We start from the raw sequence: 18,769 nt of genomic DNA on the forward strand, positions 1-18,769 counted from the left end.
AATGTAACAAATGACTTTGAACCGATAAAGAATTGCGGTATAATGTATATTTATATTGTGGTAGATTTTACTAGTACTTTAGGACTAGAGTTGATACGCGTTTACACTCTATGCTTCGTATAAGCATTGTATATGCATTTTTTGCATTTTACGAATAAACAATATTTAGCATATTTGATTTAGCAAGCTACTAAAGCTTAAGTTTAACCACCAAAGAACATGATATAATATTGGTATATGTTTTCTCTATAACCTTAACGTAAACGTACGCCTACGTTCAGTATAACATTGATAATATTCACAATTTCGTGTTGCGTTTGGTCAATAATCCTATCGGCAACACGCTACAACGTAATATCGTCGCCAACAACCACCAGCTTTCTTCTAGCGCGTCAGAACGCGAAACCGCAGCTATCCGTGCTATTATGCATGGCATGGATTATATAAAACCTAACTAAAGTCACACACGATTAGTTTGATTTGCATCGAAGGCAATAACATACTAAACATTACATTACTTTGTTTCGAAGACAATATAACCGCGTGTTGTTAGAATGGCATCCAATAGTAATCGTTTATTTCGTGGACTATTGCAGAAACCTTACGAGCCTACATTTGTTCCAAAATCGGAAGGCAAATTATTTTATGATTTAAAAGAGATTTATTTCACCGACGAATATCGTGAATATGGTTCATTGATACAAAATCGTTTCGGTAGTAATGCCGAAACGATTATTTCATTTCCTAACATCACTCCGCCAGATTTGTCGTTTGCAAATACTATTAAACGCCGAGGAGAATTCTCCGTATTTAAGCAAACACATCGAAGAGTTTCTAGTCAGTTAATTCAACTGTTTCTTGACCAACCGGATCCTGCTAGCCTTAGTGCCACGGCTGCTTACATACGGGATCGCCTCAACGCACCACTGTTTCAGTATGCACTTTCAGTCGCATTAATTCATCGTTCGGACACCCGAGATGTGGAAATTCCTAGTTTCTTAGAACTATTTCCCGATCGTTATGTCGATCCGATTGTGTTCCCTAAACTACGCAAACAAGGAAACGTGCTGGAACGTGGCAACCGACGCGCGATCGATATTCCGCTCAACTATACGGCATCCGACCAGGTCGATGAACAACGTGTAGCCTATTGGAGAGAGGATATTGGCGTCAGTTTGCACCATTGGCATTGGCATTTGGTGTACCCATCTTCTGGGCCAGAGCTAGTTGTACGCAAGAATCGGCGAGGGGAATTGTTTTACCATATGTATCAACAGACCATAGCTCGCTATAACGTTGAGCGATTTGCGAACGGCTTGCCACGTGTCCGATCGTTCAGTCGGCTAAGAGAAGTAATTCCGGAGGCATATTTTCCTAAAATTGTCAGAACTTCGGACGGTAGAGCTTATTCAGCTCGTTATCCCAATCAGGTGTTGAATGTACGGTACTCTATATTTCGTTATAAGGCAAGGTATACATCTTTTGTCCTTGTTTCACAACAGGATATAAATCGAGCTGAAGATAACTTTGTTGTCAAAATAGAAGATATGGAGTCATGGATTCATAGGATATTTGAAGCTATTGATAATGGAACCGCAAAAGGAGTAAGTTTTTTTTAAATTTCATGTCTCTCAATTCAGGTCCTTTAAATTATCTACTTGACTCTAATTTATGGATAGGCGAACGGTGACCCAATTCCTCTTGACAACAATCATGGAATAGATATCCTAGGTGATATGCTTGAAGCCAGTACACTCTCCGTAAACCCGGCATATTATGGAGATTATCACCAAAATGGGCATGTAATGTTGGGTTATATTCACGATCCCGATAATTCTTATTTGGAGGGCGTTGGCGTAATTGGCGATAATACAACAACTATGCGCGATCCTTTATTTTATCGTTGGCATCAGCATATTGATGATATATTTGTGAGACATAAACAGCGTCTTCCAGCCTATTCACATCAAGATGTACGTTTTATTACGTTTAGTTTATTCACTTCAAGATGTACATAAGATTACGATTTGAACAATTTTCACTCTGTTGTTTCTATATTCTAGCTTCAATTTAGCGATGTGTCTATCAACTCATACGCTGTTCAGCTCCACAAAACCGATGCGCTCAAGAATGTGCTTCTGACGTTTTGGCAACGAACACAGTTCGATCTAGGCACCGGGCTCGATTTCGTTCCAAACGGAAACCTTTTCGTGACCTTCACACATATTCAACATGCCCCGTTTGCTCAGCTGACCTTCACACATATTCAACATGTTGCTTTCCGTTTGCTTATCACATTCAAGCGACTAATCACAGCAACACGTATAAACGCGACTATGTGCGACTATTTCTAGGGCCCAAAGTGGATCACAGACGTCAGCGCATGTCATTCCAAGATCAACGGAGACATATGGTGGAGCTTGATAAATTCCTTGTGGAGTGTTCGTATTTATTATAATTCTTCAAAGTTGAAGACACGTTTAAAAGAACATTGATCTGTTTTTTCAGTAAGACCAGGATCGAATACTATTATCCGGCAATCGGAGCAATCAAACTTAACCATCCCTTATGAACGTACATTCCGAAACATAGCCAGCTCTAGGGAGCCTGATTCGAAATCATTTCAATTTTGCAATTGTGGGTGGGCATCACACTTGTTGCTGCCAAAAGGTTCAACCGATGGTATGGAATATGAGTTTTTTGTTATGATTTCTGATTACAATCAAGACAGAGTGGAGGAAATTGATGAGTAAGATTTTTTTGCCATCAAAAATCGTTAAAAGGCTGTGCTCGCGGAAGTGACTAAATGCGTATTTTTGGTTTATAGGCACAACAATTGCAACGATGCTCATCTGTTTTGTGGTCTTCGTGATCGTAAATACCCTGATGCTCGCAGCATGGATATCCGTTCGATCGATTCACAGCTTCTTCAGCTTTCAGCTGACGCTTTTTTGGACGGTTTATTTATGGCTGCTAACGCATGCTGTTTTCAGCTAACGCTTATACGATTTTGTTTACCCTTACAAAAACATGTTTGTTACAACGGTATCGATACGGTTTACAAATACGGTTATCACTCGCACGTAAAATGTTAACGTATAATAAAGGAGCTTGTGTGGAAAGAAAGAAGTAAATAAAAATAAATTATGGTTTAAAGATAACCGCTCCATTTTAAATATTGTTGTAATGTGGTGAGCACCATAATCGATTGTATTGTAAAAAAATTGTTACACCAAATTTATTAAATAACTACCTAACTATATAAACGATTCGTTTGCGAAGACTAACCCAAGTGAGCAAAGTGCGCCATGAAAGTGGGACAAAGGGGCGACATTGTCGTGGGACAAAAGCGGGCCCTTATCCCAGAATATTCAGTACGACATTGCGTACTATTGTCCTCGAACCGGTTCCATACCAACCGGTGCGGTTTTGGTACTGTTCCCCGTTGACAAACCACATTTTCTCCTGTTAGACCGTTTCTACACACAGCCAAAATTTGGCGGCTAAAGTCAAAATTGTCGGCAAAAGTCAAAAGCTCCATATAAAAAAAATAATGGTGTGTGTAGGGACGCTTGAAAAGAAGAACTTCAGAAAAACTACAGAGAATCATCGTGAAATAACTTTAAACACACCTGCAAACAGCTTTTTTAAAAATTGTTGTGAAAATTGTGATATTTGCTTAGCTTTCAGTTGGTCGAAAGTCAAAACACTATTGATAACCAGTATGCACGTTCTATGTAGCTTGGATTTTTTTGGTTTTGAGTTTCTTTAAATTGAAATACAATACACATATTTTTCTGGCAAATTAAGAAAATGATTTGATTGTCAAACTATGGCAAAAACAACCTACTCCAACTTTGTAGCTGCTGAATACTATTTCAATAATCCGGAAAGTAGCGTGACTTGATTGTAACTAAACTCTACCCAGTATATCCCTTCGCTAAATTGTGGGTTCAGACGATAAAAAAACGGCCAGATCTAAGACCGTTTCTACACACAGCCAAAATTTGGCGGCTAAAGTCAAAATTGTCAGCAAAAGTCAAAAACTCCATATAAAAAAAATAATGGTGTGTGTAAGGACGCTTGAAAGGAAGAATTTCAGAAAAACTACAGTGAATCATCGCGAAATAACTTTAAACACACCTGCAAACAGCTTTTTTAAAAAAATAATATGCTTTAAGCTGATCGGCAGACACATAATGCTGCACTCCAGTGTAGGCCGTACCGACCCTTGTCTCCATCTGCCATTATTTTTTCCAAAATGTTGGAAAAATGAAGTTCTCTTTTTTTGACTTTAGCCGCCAAATTTTGGCTGTGTGTAGAAACGGTCTTAGCCGCCAAATTTTGGCTGTGTGTAGAAACGGTCTAAGACTTGTTTCTTTGAGACAGTTTCTACACAAAAAAAAAAAGAGAACTTCATTTTTCCAACATTTTGGAAAAAATAATGGCAGATGGAGACAAATCTACATCTACGGTACGGCCTACACTGGAGCGCAGCATTATGTGTCTGCCGATCAGCTTAAAGCATATTACATTTTAAAAAAAGCTGTTTGCAGGTGTGTTAAAGTTATTTCGCGATGATTCTGTAGTTTTTCTGAAGTTCTTCTTTTCAAGCGTCCCTACACACACCATTATTTTTTTTATATGGAGCTTTTGACTTTTGCCGACAATTTTGACTTTAGCCGCCAAATTTTGGCTGTGTGTAGAAACTGTCTGACCATTGGTGGTACCGTATCTTTTTACCACAGGTTGTCAACCCACAGACATTTCCCATATAAATATCGTATTGTTGTGTGGGGTTTGCCCGCCGGGAGGGTTTCTATGCAATAATGTTATCGTACTTTGGTTAAAGACTTGTTGTTATTTCTACAGATTGTGGCGAACATTTGTGGTTAGTGATGAATAGCCTCAACTAATGAGATAGCGAGTTAATAAAAAAAACTATTTTGTTTTATTCACTATCTTAAACACTCGTCGATAGCATAACATAAACACATAACAATAATTACTTGACTTATTGAACTTGATTACGGACCATTTCGATAAAGATAATGGAGAAATATGTTTTACAACCTAATAAAGAAAGAAAGAAGGAGAAAGAGAAATAGAGAGAGAGAGAGAGAGAGAGAGAGAGAGAGAGAGAAAGAGTGAGAGAGAGAGAGAGAGAGAGAGAGAGAGAGAGAGAGAGAGAGAAAGAGAGAGAGAGAGACCCACTTATAAGCTTCGTAAACATCAAAAGCAGGATTGACATATTGCTTTAGAACAACAAATGATTCCCCTATATAAAATGCATTGTTCAAAAGAAAATCATATTATACATTGTTTGTGTTCTGTTCCGAAGCTGTAACAATAAACAACGTGTCCAACGATGAATGACATTAACATTCGTTTTCGTGGACTCCTTATAAAACCATACGAACCAACATTTGTGCCTAAATGCAATGGCCAGTTGTTCTTCGATGTACCTGAGAACTTTTTAACCGAACATTATCGCCAGCTTGGTTCAGTGATAGAAAGTCGCTTTGGTACAAATGCTACATTCAGAATATCTGTAGCGAATATCGAAGAACCTGATCTGTCCTTCGCTGATGTTGTCGACCGTAGGGGGGCATTTTCTATATTCCAATCATTACATCAGCATGCCGCCAGTAACTTGGTTGAGTTGTTCCTAAACCAAACAAACCCGGATCAGCTTAGTGCCGTAGCCGCTTATGTTCGTGATCGCGTAAATGGTCCGATGTTTCAATATTCTTTATCGGTAGCTTTGATGCATCGGAGCGACACAAGGCAGGTGGAAATTCCATCCTGTTTGGAACTCTTTCCGGATCGATTTGTCAATCCCAGTGTATTTCCGGAGCTCCGAGAGGAAGGGAATCTCGTTGAACAAGATAACCGACGAGCAGTGGAAATACCAATGAATTTTACCGCTTCAGATCGTGTTGAAGAACAGCGACTGGCTTACTGGAGAGAGGATTTAGGTCTTAATCTTCATCATTGGCATTGGCACTTAATTTACCCTGCACGTGGACCCGATCGAATTGTACGAAAAGACCGCCGTGGGGAGCTATTCTACTATATGCACCAGCAAACGGTTGCCCGCTATAATCTTGAACGATTTGCTAATGGGTTAAGTTCCGTAAGACCATTTGAAAACTTACGTGACCCTGTTCAGGAAGGATACTTTCCCAAAATCACTCGTAGCTCCGATGGACGTTCGTATCCAGCTCGTCATCCTAATCAAGTTCTCAGTGTGAGTATGTAAGCAAAAAGGTGTTGGTTCCTGTAGTTATTCGGACTTTTACAGGATCTGAATCGTGTAGAAGACGAGATTGTAGTCAGAATAGCTGACATGGAAAATTGGACTGAACGAATATTACATTCAATTGATAATGGATTTGCTCAGGCGGTTAGTGTTACTATATCGGAAGTTTCAAAATACGATTTAACATGCGGATGACATATTCATTTGATTTGACAATGTTTCAGGCTAACGGCCAGCGAATTCCTTTAGACAATCATAATGGAATAGATATACTCGGGAATCTAATCGAAGCGAGTTCTCTCTCAATAAACTTTTCATATTACGGAGACTTGCACAATAATGGTCACAACATATTGGGTTACATACACGATCCTGAAAACTCATTTCTCGAAGGATTCGGTGTCATGGGAGATAATACAACCGCGATGCGTGACCCAGTTTTCTATCGTTGGCATCAGCATATCGATAACATATTCGAGAGACACAAGCAGCGGCTCAATCCGTACACGACTCAGGAGGTGAGTTGTTTGTATACCGTGTTTGTGTTAACTATTCCATTATAATTTTCCTCTTCTTTTTGAGATTCCAGCTTTTATTTATCGACGTTTCGATTGATAGTTTCAACATCCAATTGAACAAATCCAATACACCTAAGAACGTTCTACTTACTTTTTGGCAAAGATCGCAGATAAATTTAGAAACGGGACTAGATTTTGGACCAGAGGGTAATTTATTCGCCACATTTTCCCATCTTCAGCATGCGCCTTTCGCCTATCATATCAGTGTAAAAAACCAATCGAATAAAACACGGCGAGGAACGGTTAGGATTTTTCTTGGTCCAAAGAAAAATGAAAAAGGAGACATCCTACCATTCGGAGAACAACGTCGACTCATGATCGAGCTGGATAAATTTACTGTGTCCTGTAAGTATTATATTCGAGTTTCATATTTTAAGATTTCATCATAACTTACATTGCAGTAAACCCAGGATCCAACAAAATCATCCGGCGGTCTGAACAATCAAGCGTGGCTATTTCATACGAAAGGACTTTCAATAACATTGCAATGTCTTCTCAAGCCGACAACTTAGCGATGCAGTTTTGCCACTGTGGATGGCCTTCGCATATGCTATTGCCCAAAGGCACAAGTGATGGTTTAGAGTATGAATTTTTTATCATGATCTCTGATTACACTTTGGATCGCGTAGAAGATTTCGACGAGTAAGTGCTATCAGGCATAGTTCATTTCGCAACTATGCACGCAATTTCAACTATACGCAAGATCGCCCTAATAATATATTTTTAGAAGCGTTAATTGCAGTGACGCACACTCTTTCTGTGGACTTCGTGATCAACGATTTCCTGACGCTCGAAATATGGGTTATCCGTTCGATCGTTTAGCTCCTGCTCAGGTGGAAAGTTTAACGGATTTTACGAAACATTACATCAACATGCGGACAACGCCAGTAATGATTCGGTTCACAAATACAGTCATTGCTCGTGCCTGATCGTAATAAAAAGAAAATCATTAAAATTTTGTTAATAAAACGTACGAATAAAAGAATAACCGAAGAATGCTGTAAAAATGTTCTAAATGCATTCATAGCATGTATGATTGTTGCAAACTAGATGTGATGAAGGGGTTAAATGGTACATATCGAGCAAGACTCTCAAAGCATTATTTGTCAGTTTAGAGCCAGCCGGAAGTGTGTGGTAAAATTTTAACCAACAAATCTAACAATTATCATTATGCGTGTGGTTAACCCGAAATTGTTGTGACCAAATCGTATCTTATTACTCATTAACCAGCAAATGTGAAGAAATTCTTCCGGCTTTTACGTCCATACGAACATATATAATGCGTCGCTTTAAAGGTTTGTCATCATTTCTCAGCTGAAAATTCAGTTTTTACTCATAAGTTAGGCATTGTTATGTCATCGCTTAAAAATCAGTTCCACGGGTTGTTGCAGCATCCGTATGAACCACTATTTATCCCAAAAAACAATGGGCAATTGTTGTACGACCTTCCCGACCGATTCTTTACGGAACGCTATCGTGTGATCGGTCAAAATTTGATCAATCGATTCAGTACAGCAGCAACAGCAACAGCCGGAACTAGTGCTGATACACCCGTACCTAGTCGAGTTACTTTAAAAGACATTCCAGAACCGAACCTTCAATTCGCAGAAGTCATTTCTCGACGCAGCGGGTTTTCATTGTTTATTCCCCAACATCGTAAGATAGCTGGACAGCTAATTGAGTTCTTCATTTCGCAGCCGGATGCTGAATCATTAGTCGCAGCAGCAGCGTTTGCGAGAGATCGCCTTAACGCTCCCCTGTTCCAATATGCACTATCTTCAGCGCTACTTCATCGAAGCGATACCAATGATGTTCCTGTTCCATCATTTTTGCATCTATTCCCTGATCAGTTTGTTGATCCCGCTGTTTTCCCTAAGTTGTTGGAGGAAGGTCGAGCTGTGCTTCAACCTAATCGGGTAAGAAGCAAGGTAATCAGAGGATACAAATCATGTGAATAATTGTTTTTACCGTTGTATCATGTTCCAAGATGGCTATAGACGTTCCTATGAATTATACTGCCTCAGAAAGCATTCAAGAGCAGGCGATGGCCTACTTTCGAGAAGATATCGGCGTTAACTTACATCACTGGCATTGGCACCTTGTATATCCAGCCGATGGGCCTGCTAGTGTAGTTCGTAAAAATCGGCGTGGTGAACTCTTTTATTACATGCATCAGCAAATGTTGGCAAGATATCAGATTGATCGCTTCAGTAACGGTCTATCGCGCGTTCCAGTGCTTAACAACTTTCGGAATCCGATAGCAGAAGCATACTATCCAAAAATCATACGAAGCGCAAACAATCGTACTTATCCAGCTCGATATCGAAACATGGTAGTGACAGATGTTATCAGACCTGACGATCAGCTACAGGTTATAATAAGTGAAGTAGAGCTCCAGTTACAAAGGATTTCAGAAGCGATTGATGCAGGATCAATAGTGGCAGTAAGTCACCGAACAAAAAGTGCAAAGCAGTATGTATGTGTACTATTCATAAATTGATGTCTTCTTTCAGTCCAATGGAAAACGAATACCACTCAATAATTTTAATGGAATAGATGTGCTAGGAAACATCGTTGAAAGCTCGGCCATTTCGGCGAATGGAACCTTTTACGGTGATACTCACAATAGTGGCCACATTTTACTTGCTTTCATTCATGACCCAACAGGCGATTATTTGGAAAGCTTTGGGGTTATGGGTGATGTCACCACGGCTATGCGAGACCCCATTTTTTACCAATGGCATGCATATGTTAACAACATTTTCGTAAGGCACAAGAACTTATTCTCTCCCTATACGGCTGACGACCTTTCAAACGCTGGAGTGAATATCGTAAATTTCGGAACAGAGCTTGATAGACAGAGTTCAGTGAAAAATGTACTCTTAACATTTTGGCAACGAACACAGATCGATCTAGGTGCTGGACTTGATTTTGGCCCAGAAGGAAACGCTTTCGTCACAGTCACCCATCTCCAGCACGCAGCATTCAGTTATCGTTTTCAGATTATTCTGTCTGGTACAGCGCGGGAAGGTACGGTACGCATATTTCTGGCGCCAAAGCGAAACGAGCGAGGTCAAGCATTGACCTTTGACGAGCAGCGTCGCTTAGCAATCGAAATGGATACGTTTCGTATTAACCGTAAGTTAGAAATAATGTAATATTTCATTAGTGTTTGTTTTTCAAAGCAATAAACATGCCTTTCAGTGAAATCGGGTGTAAATAACATTCTACGTCGATCGACCAACTCTAGTGTCACCATCCCATATGAACGTACTTTCCGCAACGTTTCACAATCAAACGCTGGCGATTCATCTTTCCGCTTTTGCGGATGCGGATGGCCTTCACACATGCTTCTTCCCAAAGGCGACTCCATTGGAGCGGAATACGACTTGTTCGCAATGGTTTCTGATTACACAAAAGATAGAGTCAATCCACAATTTGATGAGTATGTTGGTTAAAATTAAGTCGCAAAGGCAGCAAGTTTTTATTTTAGATTAATTACATTTCAACATTTCCATTTTTTTTATAAAACAGAAAAGTCGGATGCAACGATGCCCACTCGTTCTGCGGGCTGAGAGATCGAACATATCCCGACGCACGAAACATGGGCTTCCCGTTCGATCGTCGTGTTGGGAATAATATACGATCGTTTGCAGACTTTGTTGCCCCTTACCAAAATATGCGTATGGTACAAATAACGATTCGATTTACAAATACAGTGGTGGCAAGAACGTAATAAAATGGCAATTGTATACAAGTACAAACAAAAAAAAAACAGATTTAAAAGCAAAAAAACCCCTCGAGCAAACAAATAAAATATTTATACAGTGCCCGGCACAAATAAAAATCCCCTTACGACGATCATCTATATTGCTCCGAAACGGTTGGAAACTTAACAATTGCATGTAACAATTATGTGTATATTTTTATCTTGTTTATCTGCAGCTTATTTCGTCATATGGTTTTTAAATTTGCATGCGGCATAAATCAGTAAATTGAATTTTAAGTTTGAACGACCAGTTTAGGGTGTGACTCTCGCTTATTATGCTGTTGGATTTTCCTGTGTTACTAATTGTAAAAATGGTTGATTGTCGATTGAAGTCATTGTTTGCGAGCATATGCGCCGCAAAAGTGACTTTTTCTGAATCTTAAAAGGTGTGTAAAAATATCTTTTCGTGTTTGCAATCTTCACGTGTGGGTTTTTAAAAAGGTTATACAGAGTGTAAAATAGCTATTTAGTATGGGAATATCGATAAGTCTTACTGGGAATTTTATAAAATTGTTTAAATTTTGGAAGTGGCGCTAGTGGATGTGGTAGAGGAGCCAAGCGGCAACCACATTCACTCTGAAAAATCTATGAAAAATGAAAACACCCTTGAATCACCTTCCACCTTCTTCCAGAAATGTTATAAGTATCGATTTATAATCGTAAAAACATTTGCGGCATTTCTAAACATGGGTTAAAAGCTATTTCACTAAGAAAAAAAAACCTTATCGACCAAGCAAAAAAGAAAAGACAAACTTCACGGAAACAAAACCTTTCAAGTCGCTTCACGTTTAGAAATGAGTTGATTGGTTTAATTAATCTAAATTTGAGGTCTTGGGCCAAAACTAATGGCTAAAAACAGTGCCCGAAAGCGGCGAGGCTACGCTATACACAACCATGCAAAAATCAATTACTCACGGGAAAGGAAATGTCATACTTTGCTGTAGTTTCTCGTAGTTTGGTAAGGATACATCATCCCTATACAAATTTTAGTCCGGAGTAACGCCGAGCGAGACCGCAAATGCCATCTACGACGTGAGCGCGAACGAGAAGGGAGAGTGACACCGAGGAGAGAGATGCCAAATCGTAAAAGAAGCAAGTGCGAGTGGGAAAGGGAGAGCGTCACGCTGAGCGTTACTCGAGTGAAGCCAAGCGAAGAAAGACTGCGCGAGTGCAGAGCGTGCTGTGGTGGAGAAAACAGAGAGCGATTGGCGCAGGCAACTTGGTTTTTCAGAAACGTGCGCGTGAAATGGAAAAGCAAAAAAATGCATCCAATGATTGTTTTACCGATATATTGCCGATCGATATCGATATTTTGCCACTGGCCTGCAATCAAGAGACTCGGTGTATGCGCCAGAATGGAATCGCGGTAGGAATGGTTTACTGTCCTTTCCTCAAATGGAACCGCACTGTTCAAGTAATCTTATGGCTTATGCTCGATTGCTAAATGATCAGATTTATCAGCATTCGCAGCATCAGCATCAGATCTATTTCGATGCACGCGACTCGAGAGATTTGGGGAAACAATGTAAATGAAATGGCTCGAATCTCCCAACTTACTCAAATCTTGAAATACATCTCGATTCATCTCGATATGAGGAAACGAACCGGAAGAACTAAGGCCACTACATTATCGCAGCATAAGATCGGTACGTTAAGCCGCTGGCCGTGCCACAGGCAAACGCACACTGGACTCGCTGCATGCGACTGAATGAAATCGCGGTAGGAGGAATGGTTCATTCTCCGTCTGCGATTGCTTCTATGCTATCAGAACGGTCCTGCCCGCCTCGATGGGCCAGATATTACACCTGGACCTGAGAGAAGCTCCTGTTGGTAAAGAGTCATCTTTGCATTCCTTGCATTAGAACCCGAAGACAATCGAAGATTGTTCTGGCTCTGATGTTGTCTCACGTGCTTTTGCCATGGGCAATGCATGCCACTGCAAAATATTATCGGCAGGTTTCGGCTGTTCGGTGGATATGCTGTAGGGCTGTTTGATTATCGCCAGATCGTACCGAAGACAACGGCTAATCAAATGATGAAACAAACCATTACAGCATAAGTTAGGATCAAAGGTAACATTATGCTCTTCAGAAATCAAAAAGATGGGCCAGCCATCAATGGCAACATTGTGGAGTGGCTACCGATTAGGAAAACGATTAGGAAATGTTTCACCTTTTCGGTATCAAGGTGCACTGAAAAAATTGAGGCGATATACATAGACACGGATGCGGCAAAGCTGAACGGGAGCCTAACGGCACCTGCTTTACTGTTCCATACGGTGACAACTTGCAGGACCTGGACCTGAACCGGGCAATGGCAATCAACAATGGCACCGGGCAATGGCAAATGGCTGAACAAGGCAATGACAATCAACCTGGCTCAAGGTCAGTCGCTGCACCACGAGAGCCCTTCCTCCGGTGACATCGCGAGCAAACGCTCGGAATTGTAAGGAATCAAATTGAAAATGAGTCAACATGGAAATGGTTAAAATGGAATGGAGGGACATGTTTGATTGTTTGGTAAGAAATGGAAAAGGAATAATTGCAAACAATCATTTTTTCAAACGAGGCTCTGTAACCGGGCGGTTTAGCTATCAGAGCACATGGCTGGGAGTTGGCTTAGCAACCGCTGCATTCGCCAGCAGCAATGTTAATGTCATGATGCCCACATTTAGCATGAAAGATAGAAAAATTGTGTAGCCATCAACTGTAAACCCTTTTAAGAAATTGTGATAACAATACCGTTAAAATTGATGGTTTACTTTTACAAAAAACCTTCATTCAACATGGATAACATTAGAATGATATGGAAGAGCATTTCTGTATGCTAGGGAAAGAGAATTACAATGAAATTCAAAATAATTCTGCTTTCGTGTATCGCCCTGTAACCGGGCCTTTTACCTAGTATGCTCAAATTCAATGAGCTACGATCACAGATGAGTATCTTAATGTTTTTGGTTCGCTTTTGGAAGAATAAGTGTTGAAATTGAGGCTGGAAAAAAGGTGATTCAAATGATGTGCTGCAGAAAACCCATTTATCCTTCGGTTGAACCAATTTAGAGTAACGAAATGGTCTGACCAGAGCCTCATTTCACACTCTACAATGAATCTGGACTATTTTAGACGTTCAGCTGTAAATATTGAGTGTAACCTACAAGCAATAATTTCATATGAAGCGCTGAATGATGTATGGTGCAGTTTGGCTTCACATTACCCAAGAAAAATGATAGTAAGCATTCCAAAATGTCCCCAATCACTATTCAACGAGAGAGTAGGCCATATAACTAGCAAATGCCTCATTACAATAACTTTTCTTTAAGTTGTGCATTGAAACCATGAAGTGGATTTTTTTTTGTGTCATACCCTAAACTGGAGATTCTAACTTGAAATTCAATTTACAGATTTAAGCTAAATGCAAATTCATAAAATCATATGTCAAAATAAAATACTCTTTTACAAGATAAAAATATACACATAATTGTTATATGCGGAAACATAACCATTTCGAAGGAATGTAAATCATAGTCGATAGTGGATTTTTATTAGTGCCGGGCACTGTAGATACTATACCTTGACTGTATTGGCGCGACAAAGCACATGGTAACTTTTCAATGTCTGTATGCCTAGAAAATGGTAGTGTTTTGAAATTTAAATTGTCCATGAACAGTACAGTACGATACGGTGTACTTAGCTTATTTCATGTTTATCTATGCTGGTAACAGCAATTCCCTGTTTGATTCAATGCTCTGTTTTCATCCGGTGTTCTAATCAGCTTATCTGACTTTCTTATTATCATTCTAAATGGTTCAATGGCTTTATGTTTGCGGTGAGTTTAGTTGATAAAGAAGCAACATTGCTGTTTGCAGTGCATTGCAGCCGCAGTGTTTTTAAAGAATAAAATAGGAATACATGGCCTACAGAATTATTATTTGGAGAGCTTCTCCAAAGCATCAGTTCTCAAGTGTGCTACCAGTTCATCCAGTGATAGTTCGTAAACATTTTTTTACAATGTCGGATGTCTATGTTGGATTTTTGTGTCTTATGACCCGCCCAACGGAGCCTCTGTTCTATCCTAAATACAATGGCGAAGTATTCATGGATGTGCCAGCGGAATATTTATCTAGTCGATACAAAGTAGTGGCTGATGGGATCAAAAATCGTTTCGGTTCGATTGCTAAGCAACAAGTTATTATTAAATCGATCGACTTACCGGATATAAGCTACGCGACACTTGTTCCACGACGTGGAGACTTTAATCTATTCAGTACTGCACAAAGGAAAGTGGCTGGACAGCTTGTGTCCGATCTAATCGCTCAACCGGATGCCGAATCCATGCTTTCTCTGGCAACCTATGCCAGGGACCGTATAAACCCCACGTTGTTTCAATACGCTCTCTCAATCGCATTAATGCACAGGCAAGACACCAGAAACGTTCCAATTCCATCGTTTTTAGAAATGTTCCCTACACGCTTTGTGGATCCAATGGTTATCCCGCAGGCTCGTGAAGAAGGATTCATAGTTGAGCAGGGAGCACGTGTTTCGATAGACATACCCGTCAACTTTACCGCTTCAGATAATGAGATCGAACAACGGTTGGCTTACTGGAGAGAAGACATCGGTTTGAACCTTCACCATTGGCATTGGCATATAGTTTATCCTCAGGAAGGTCCGCTTGAAGTAGTAAACAAGGATCGTAGAGGCGAGCTATTCTATTACATGCATCGTCAGATAGTCGCACGGTATAACGTAGAACGATTCTCTAGTCTGTTATCAGCTGTAAAACCGTTGTTGAATCTTCGTGAACCAATACCTGAAGCATATTTTCCCAAAATATTGAACAGTGCGTTAAACAGAACGTATCCCGGGAGAGCAGCAAACCAAATGATAAGCGTAAGGCCATTTATTTACATTGCACATCTTGTTCGAACAATTTACGATGTTAAATAGCTTTCTTTTCGTTCAGCACGTGAATCGGCCCGAAGACGATGCAGTTTCTACGATCTTGGAGATGGAGACATCCTTGGGCCGAATAAAGGAAGCAATACTATCGGGATTCATTTTGGCGGTAAGATGGTGTGCACTAAAACCGTTTTGAAAGATTATTTCAGAAAACATAGTTTATTACACAAACAGGACAATGGGTACCGTATTCCTCTAGATGAGCAAAGTGGAATTGATCTGCTGGGAAACATAGTTGAGAACTCTTTGCTTTCAAAGAATCTAGCTTACTATGGGAACTACCACTCTTTGTTACATTCCATGATCGGGTTTATGCATGATCCCGATAATCTTTACTTAGAAGGTCATGCTGTAATGGGAGATTTCCCAACCGCTATGCGAGATCCAGTGTTTTACCGCTTGCATAGCCAGGTGGATGACGTTTTTGATCAACACAAACAAAAACTGCCTGCATATAAGGACAAGGATCTTGCTTTCCACGGAATTACTATTACAGACGTCGCTGCGCATTTAACGAGCGGAAAATCGATCAAGAATAGATTGCTCACATTCTGGCAGAGATCACAAGTCGACCTGGGAGCAGGGTTGGATTTTGGCCCGCAGGGTAATGTAATCGCTACGTTTACGCACATACAACATGCTCCGTTTGCCTATCAGATTATGGTTTTTAATGAATCGAATCAGCAGAAAACAGCAACTGTTCGCATCTTTTTAGCTCCTATTAATGATGATAAAGGAGAACAGATTCTGCTGCAAGATCAACGGCGTTTCATAATTGAATTGGACAAATTTGTTATAAAACGTGAGTATAATTTGTGTTCCAGTATATACGAATATTACGAGACCAACAGCATTGATTCGCATTGCAGTGCATCCTGGCGAAAATCGCATTATACGAAAATCCAGCGAATCCAGCGTTACCATACCGTACGAACGAACCTTCCGTCGTGTTGATGCTTCCAGTATTCCCGGAACGGAGGGTTTTCGATTCTGCAATTGTGGCTGGCCAGATCACATGCTGTTGCCCAAGGGCACTTATAATGGGCAAATGTTTGACTTATTTGTTATGCTTTCCAATTATAACGATGATGTGGTGCAATCGGAAATTATGCCGTAAGTATGGCGGCCGTTTATTTATTTAAATGTAAACTTACGTTTCTTACGATTTTTTCGCAGTACCGATGACTGTAATGATTCACATTCGTACTGTGGGCTTCAAGATCAGAAGTATCCAGATAAACGTGCTATGGGGTTTCCATTTGATAGAATTCCTATTCCTGAGGATCACATGATGCGAGATTTTGTATCTAGATTTTCGAATATGGAGCGTGCCGTGTTGGAAATTGTTTTCACCAATACAATTATTTCGCGTACATAATGGCAGATATTGTATAAAAATTGCCGCCAACTGAAAATTATGTATCAATAAGAAGCATAAAAATAACAGACGAGATACCTTTGGAACGCGATTGAGATGGCTGATGAGACGGAAATACTTTCAGCCGCGTTCATCGTCGCCGCTTGAGAGCGCGTCGGACTTGGATCGAATCCGGACTCGACAACGCGATTTGATGCCCCTTTTTTCCATAATTCTCGCTCTTTTCGAATAAATAAATGCATCTAATTGTCGTACGATAATGGTAAAACGTCTCACTAATTAATTTGATCCAATTTTTACCCGAACTTTGGCCGTTTTTCCAGTTGCACCGTAGCTGATCGTGTTCAAAGAAACAGCCGGCAGAAAATGCATTTTTCATCTTTCTAGCCTCAATTCTTCGTCAAAAAAGTGTGCAAGATGTGCATGCACAAATGATACAATTTTTACTTGATTATGCAAGTGCATTTACCTGCATTTATGCCCCGAAACGAAGAAGGACAGAACTGTCATTCTCAACATAAAATAAACGGAAATGATGATCGCTTTTCCGCACCGTTTTCCACGGTTGTAACGAAGCAGAATGATCATCCCACCTTCTCTACAAAGGTGCCGCAGGTGTTACGATGAAGCACACAGATCCAGATACGAAAACCGTGGAAGAAAATGGTATCATCGGCCGAGCTAAGGAATGATAAAAATGCAGCGCGATCTCCGCCCACGACAGCAAGGAAGGACGCGCGTGTCCTTGCGAGGGCGATCGCTGCCAAGCCTCTCGAGATCACAAGAAACGAAAGGGTTCAAGTGGATCTGACTAAAACAAATGGATACTTTTGCTAGCGCAATTGCCTAATCAGCAAGGAACAGCACTACAATAGCAGAACAATTGGCAACAGCATCCGGTGGCCAGTACAAAGCCAACACAAACTGCGCAGAATGTTCCAACATTGAAGGCCAACCCCACCCGGCAGTGAAGAGGACGTGTTCGCCAGCATAAGGATGTGAACTACGCGGTGGTGATAAGCACTGAAAATGGAGGTGTTCGTTGCAACCAGAACCAGAAGAAAGGGATCGCAAATTGATCGTTTTGTGGGTAGAGATCGCACTGCGTTTTACGACCGTTTCTACACTGCGCGAAAATTTTCGCTGCCAAAACGAAACTTATTAGATTCCCATAGAATTCCTATGGGAATATACAAGATTCCTAAAGGAATCCTATAAGTTTCGTTTTGGCAGCGAAAATTTTCGCGCAGTGTAGAAACGATCTACCACTGCGTGTCCTCTTGGTTTCCTGACATAAATGTAGCCAAGTATGGTTGAATAATCAAGCAAAACGTATATGATTTGTTCGCGTACATCGTGCAAACTTGTTAAACGAAAGAATGAGGCTTGAAACACAGAAAAATGCAAATTCTGCCGTCTGTTTCTTAGCTGTGGTGCAACAGGGAAAACGTCCAAAGTTAATGGAAAATTTAAAACAAATCAATTCGCGACAAGGTCTGCCATAGTCGTACGAAAATTAGAAGCATTCTTGTGCCTGTAAAACACGAAAATTATGCGAAAAAGGCGAATCAAATCGTGGTGTCTAATCCTGATTCGATTCAAATCTGCATTCGTATCCTGATCTGTACCCTTCACGGCAACATCTGCGGCATTTTAATTGATGAAAAATACGCTCACGAACGGCTAATATTTGTGCATAGAACGTATTGGGTTTTTATTATGCATTTCTTCCTAAAATTGCTGCTGTGTTTCCATTTCTGTTAACTGTATAATATTGTGTAATCGATATAAATAAACATTTTATAATTTTTATAAGGATCGGAT

General features: G+C 40.3%; 2 protein-coding genes across 2 annotated transcripts; both read left to right on the forward strand.

Annotated features, from left to right (window-relative positions):
- The first annotated feature begins 1,070 nt into the window (after nt 1-1,070).
- Nucleotides 1,071-18,155, forward strand: LOC126576595 (uncharacterized). Its single transcript, XM_050237902.1, is given in 19 exon segments — nt 1,071-1,439; nt 1,503-1,604; nt 1,680-1,973; nt 2,064-2,236; nt 2,281-2,441; nt 2,509-2,749; nt 2,828-2,895; nt 2,898-2,939; nt 6,656-6,780; nt 8,136-8,756; nt 8,828-9,283; nt 9,354-9,978; nt 10,045-10,285; nt 10,375-10,572; nt 14,529-15,498; nt 15,572-15,673; nt 15,742-16,369; nt 16,437-16,680; nt 16,744-18,155. Coding segments are annotated over 19 exon segments (5,667 nt in total). The 5' UTR covers nt 1,071-1,265; the 3' UTR covers nt 16,946-18,155.
- LOC126575836 (phenoloxidase 8-like) lies at nt 5,369-7,769 on the forward strand. The gene is made up of 6 exons (XM_050236774.1): nt 5,369-6,250; nt 6,305-6,406; nt 6,487-6,780; nt 6,852-7,185; nt 7,242-7,482; nt 7,568-7,769. The coding sequence occupies exons 1-6, from the start codon at nt 5,369-5,371 to the stop codon at nt 7,767-7,769; spliced, it is 2,055 nt and encodes a 684-aa protein (XP_050092731.1).
- Nucleotides 18,156-18,769: the final 614 nt, after the last annotated feature.

This window comes from Anopheles aquasalis, chromosome 3, assembly GCF_943734665.1.
Source record: "Anopheles aquasalis chromosome 3, idAnoAquaMG_Q_19, whole genome shotgun sequence".
NCBI lineage: Eukaryota > Metazoa > Arthropoda > Insecta > Diptera > Culicidae > Anopheles > Anopheles aquasalis.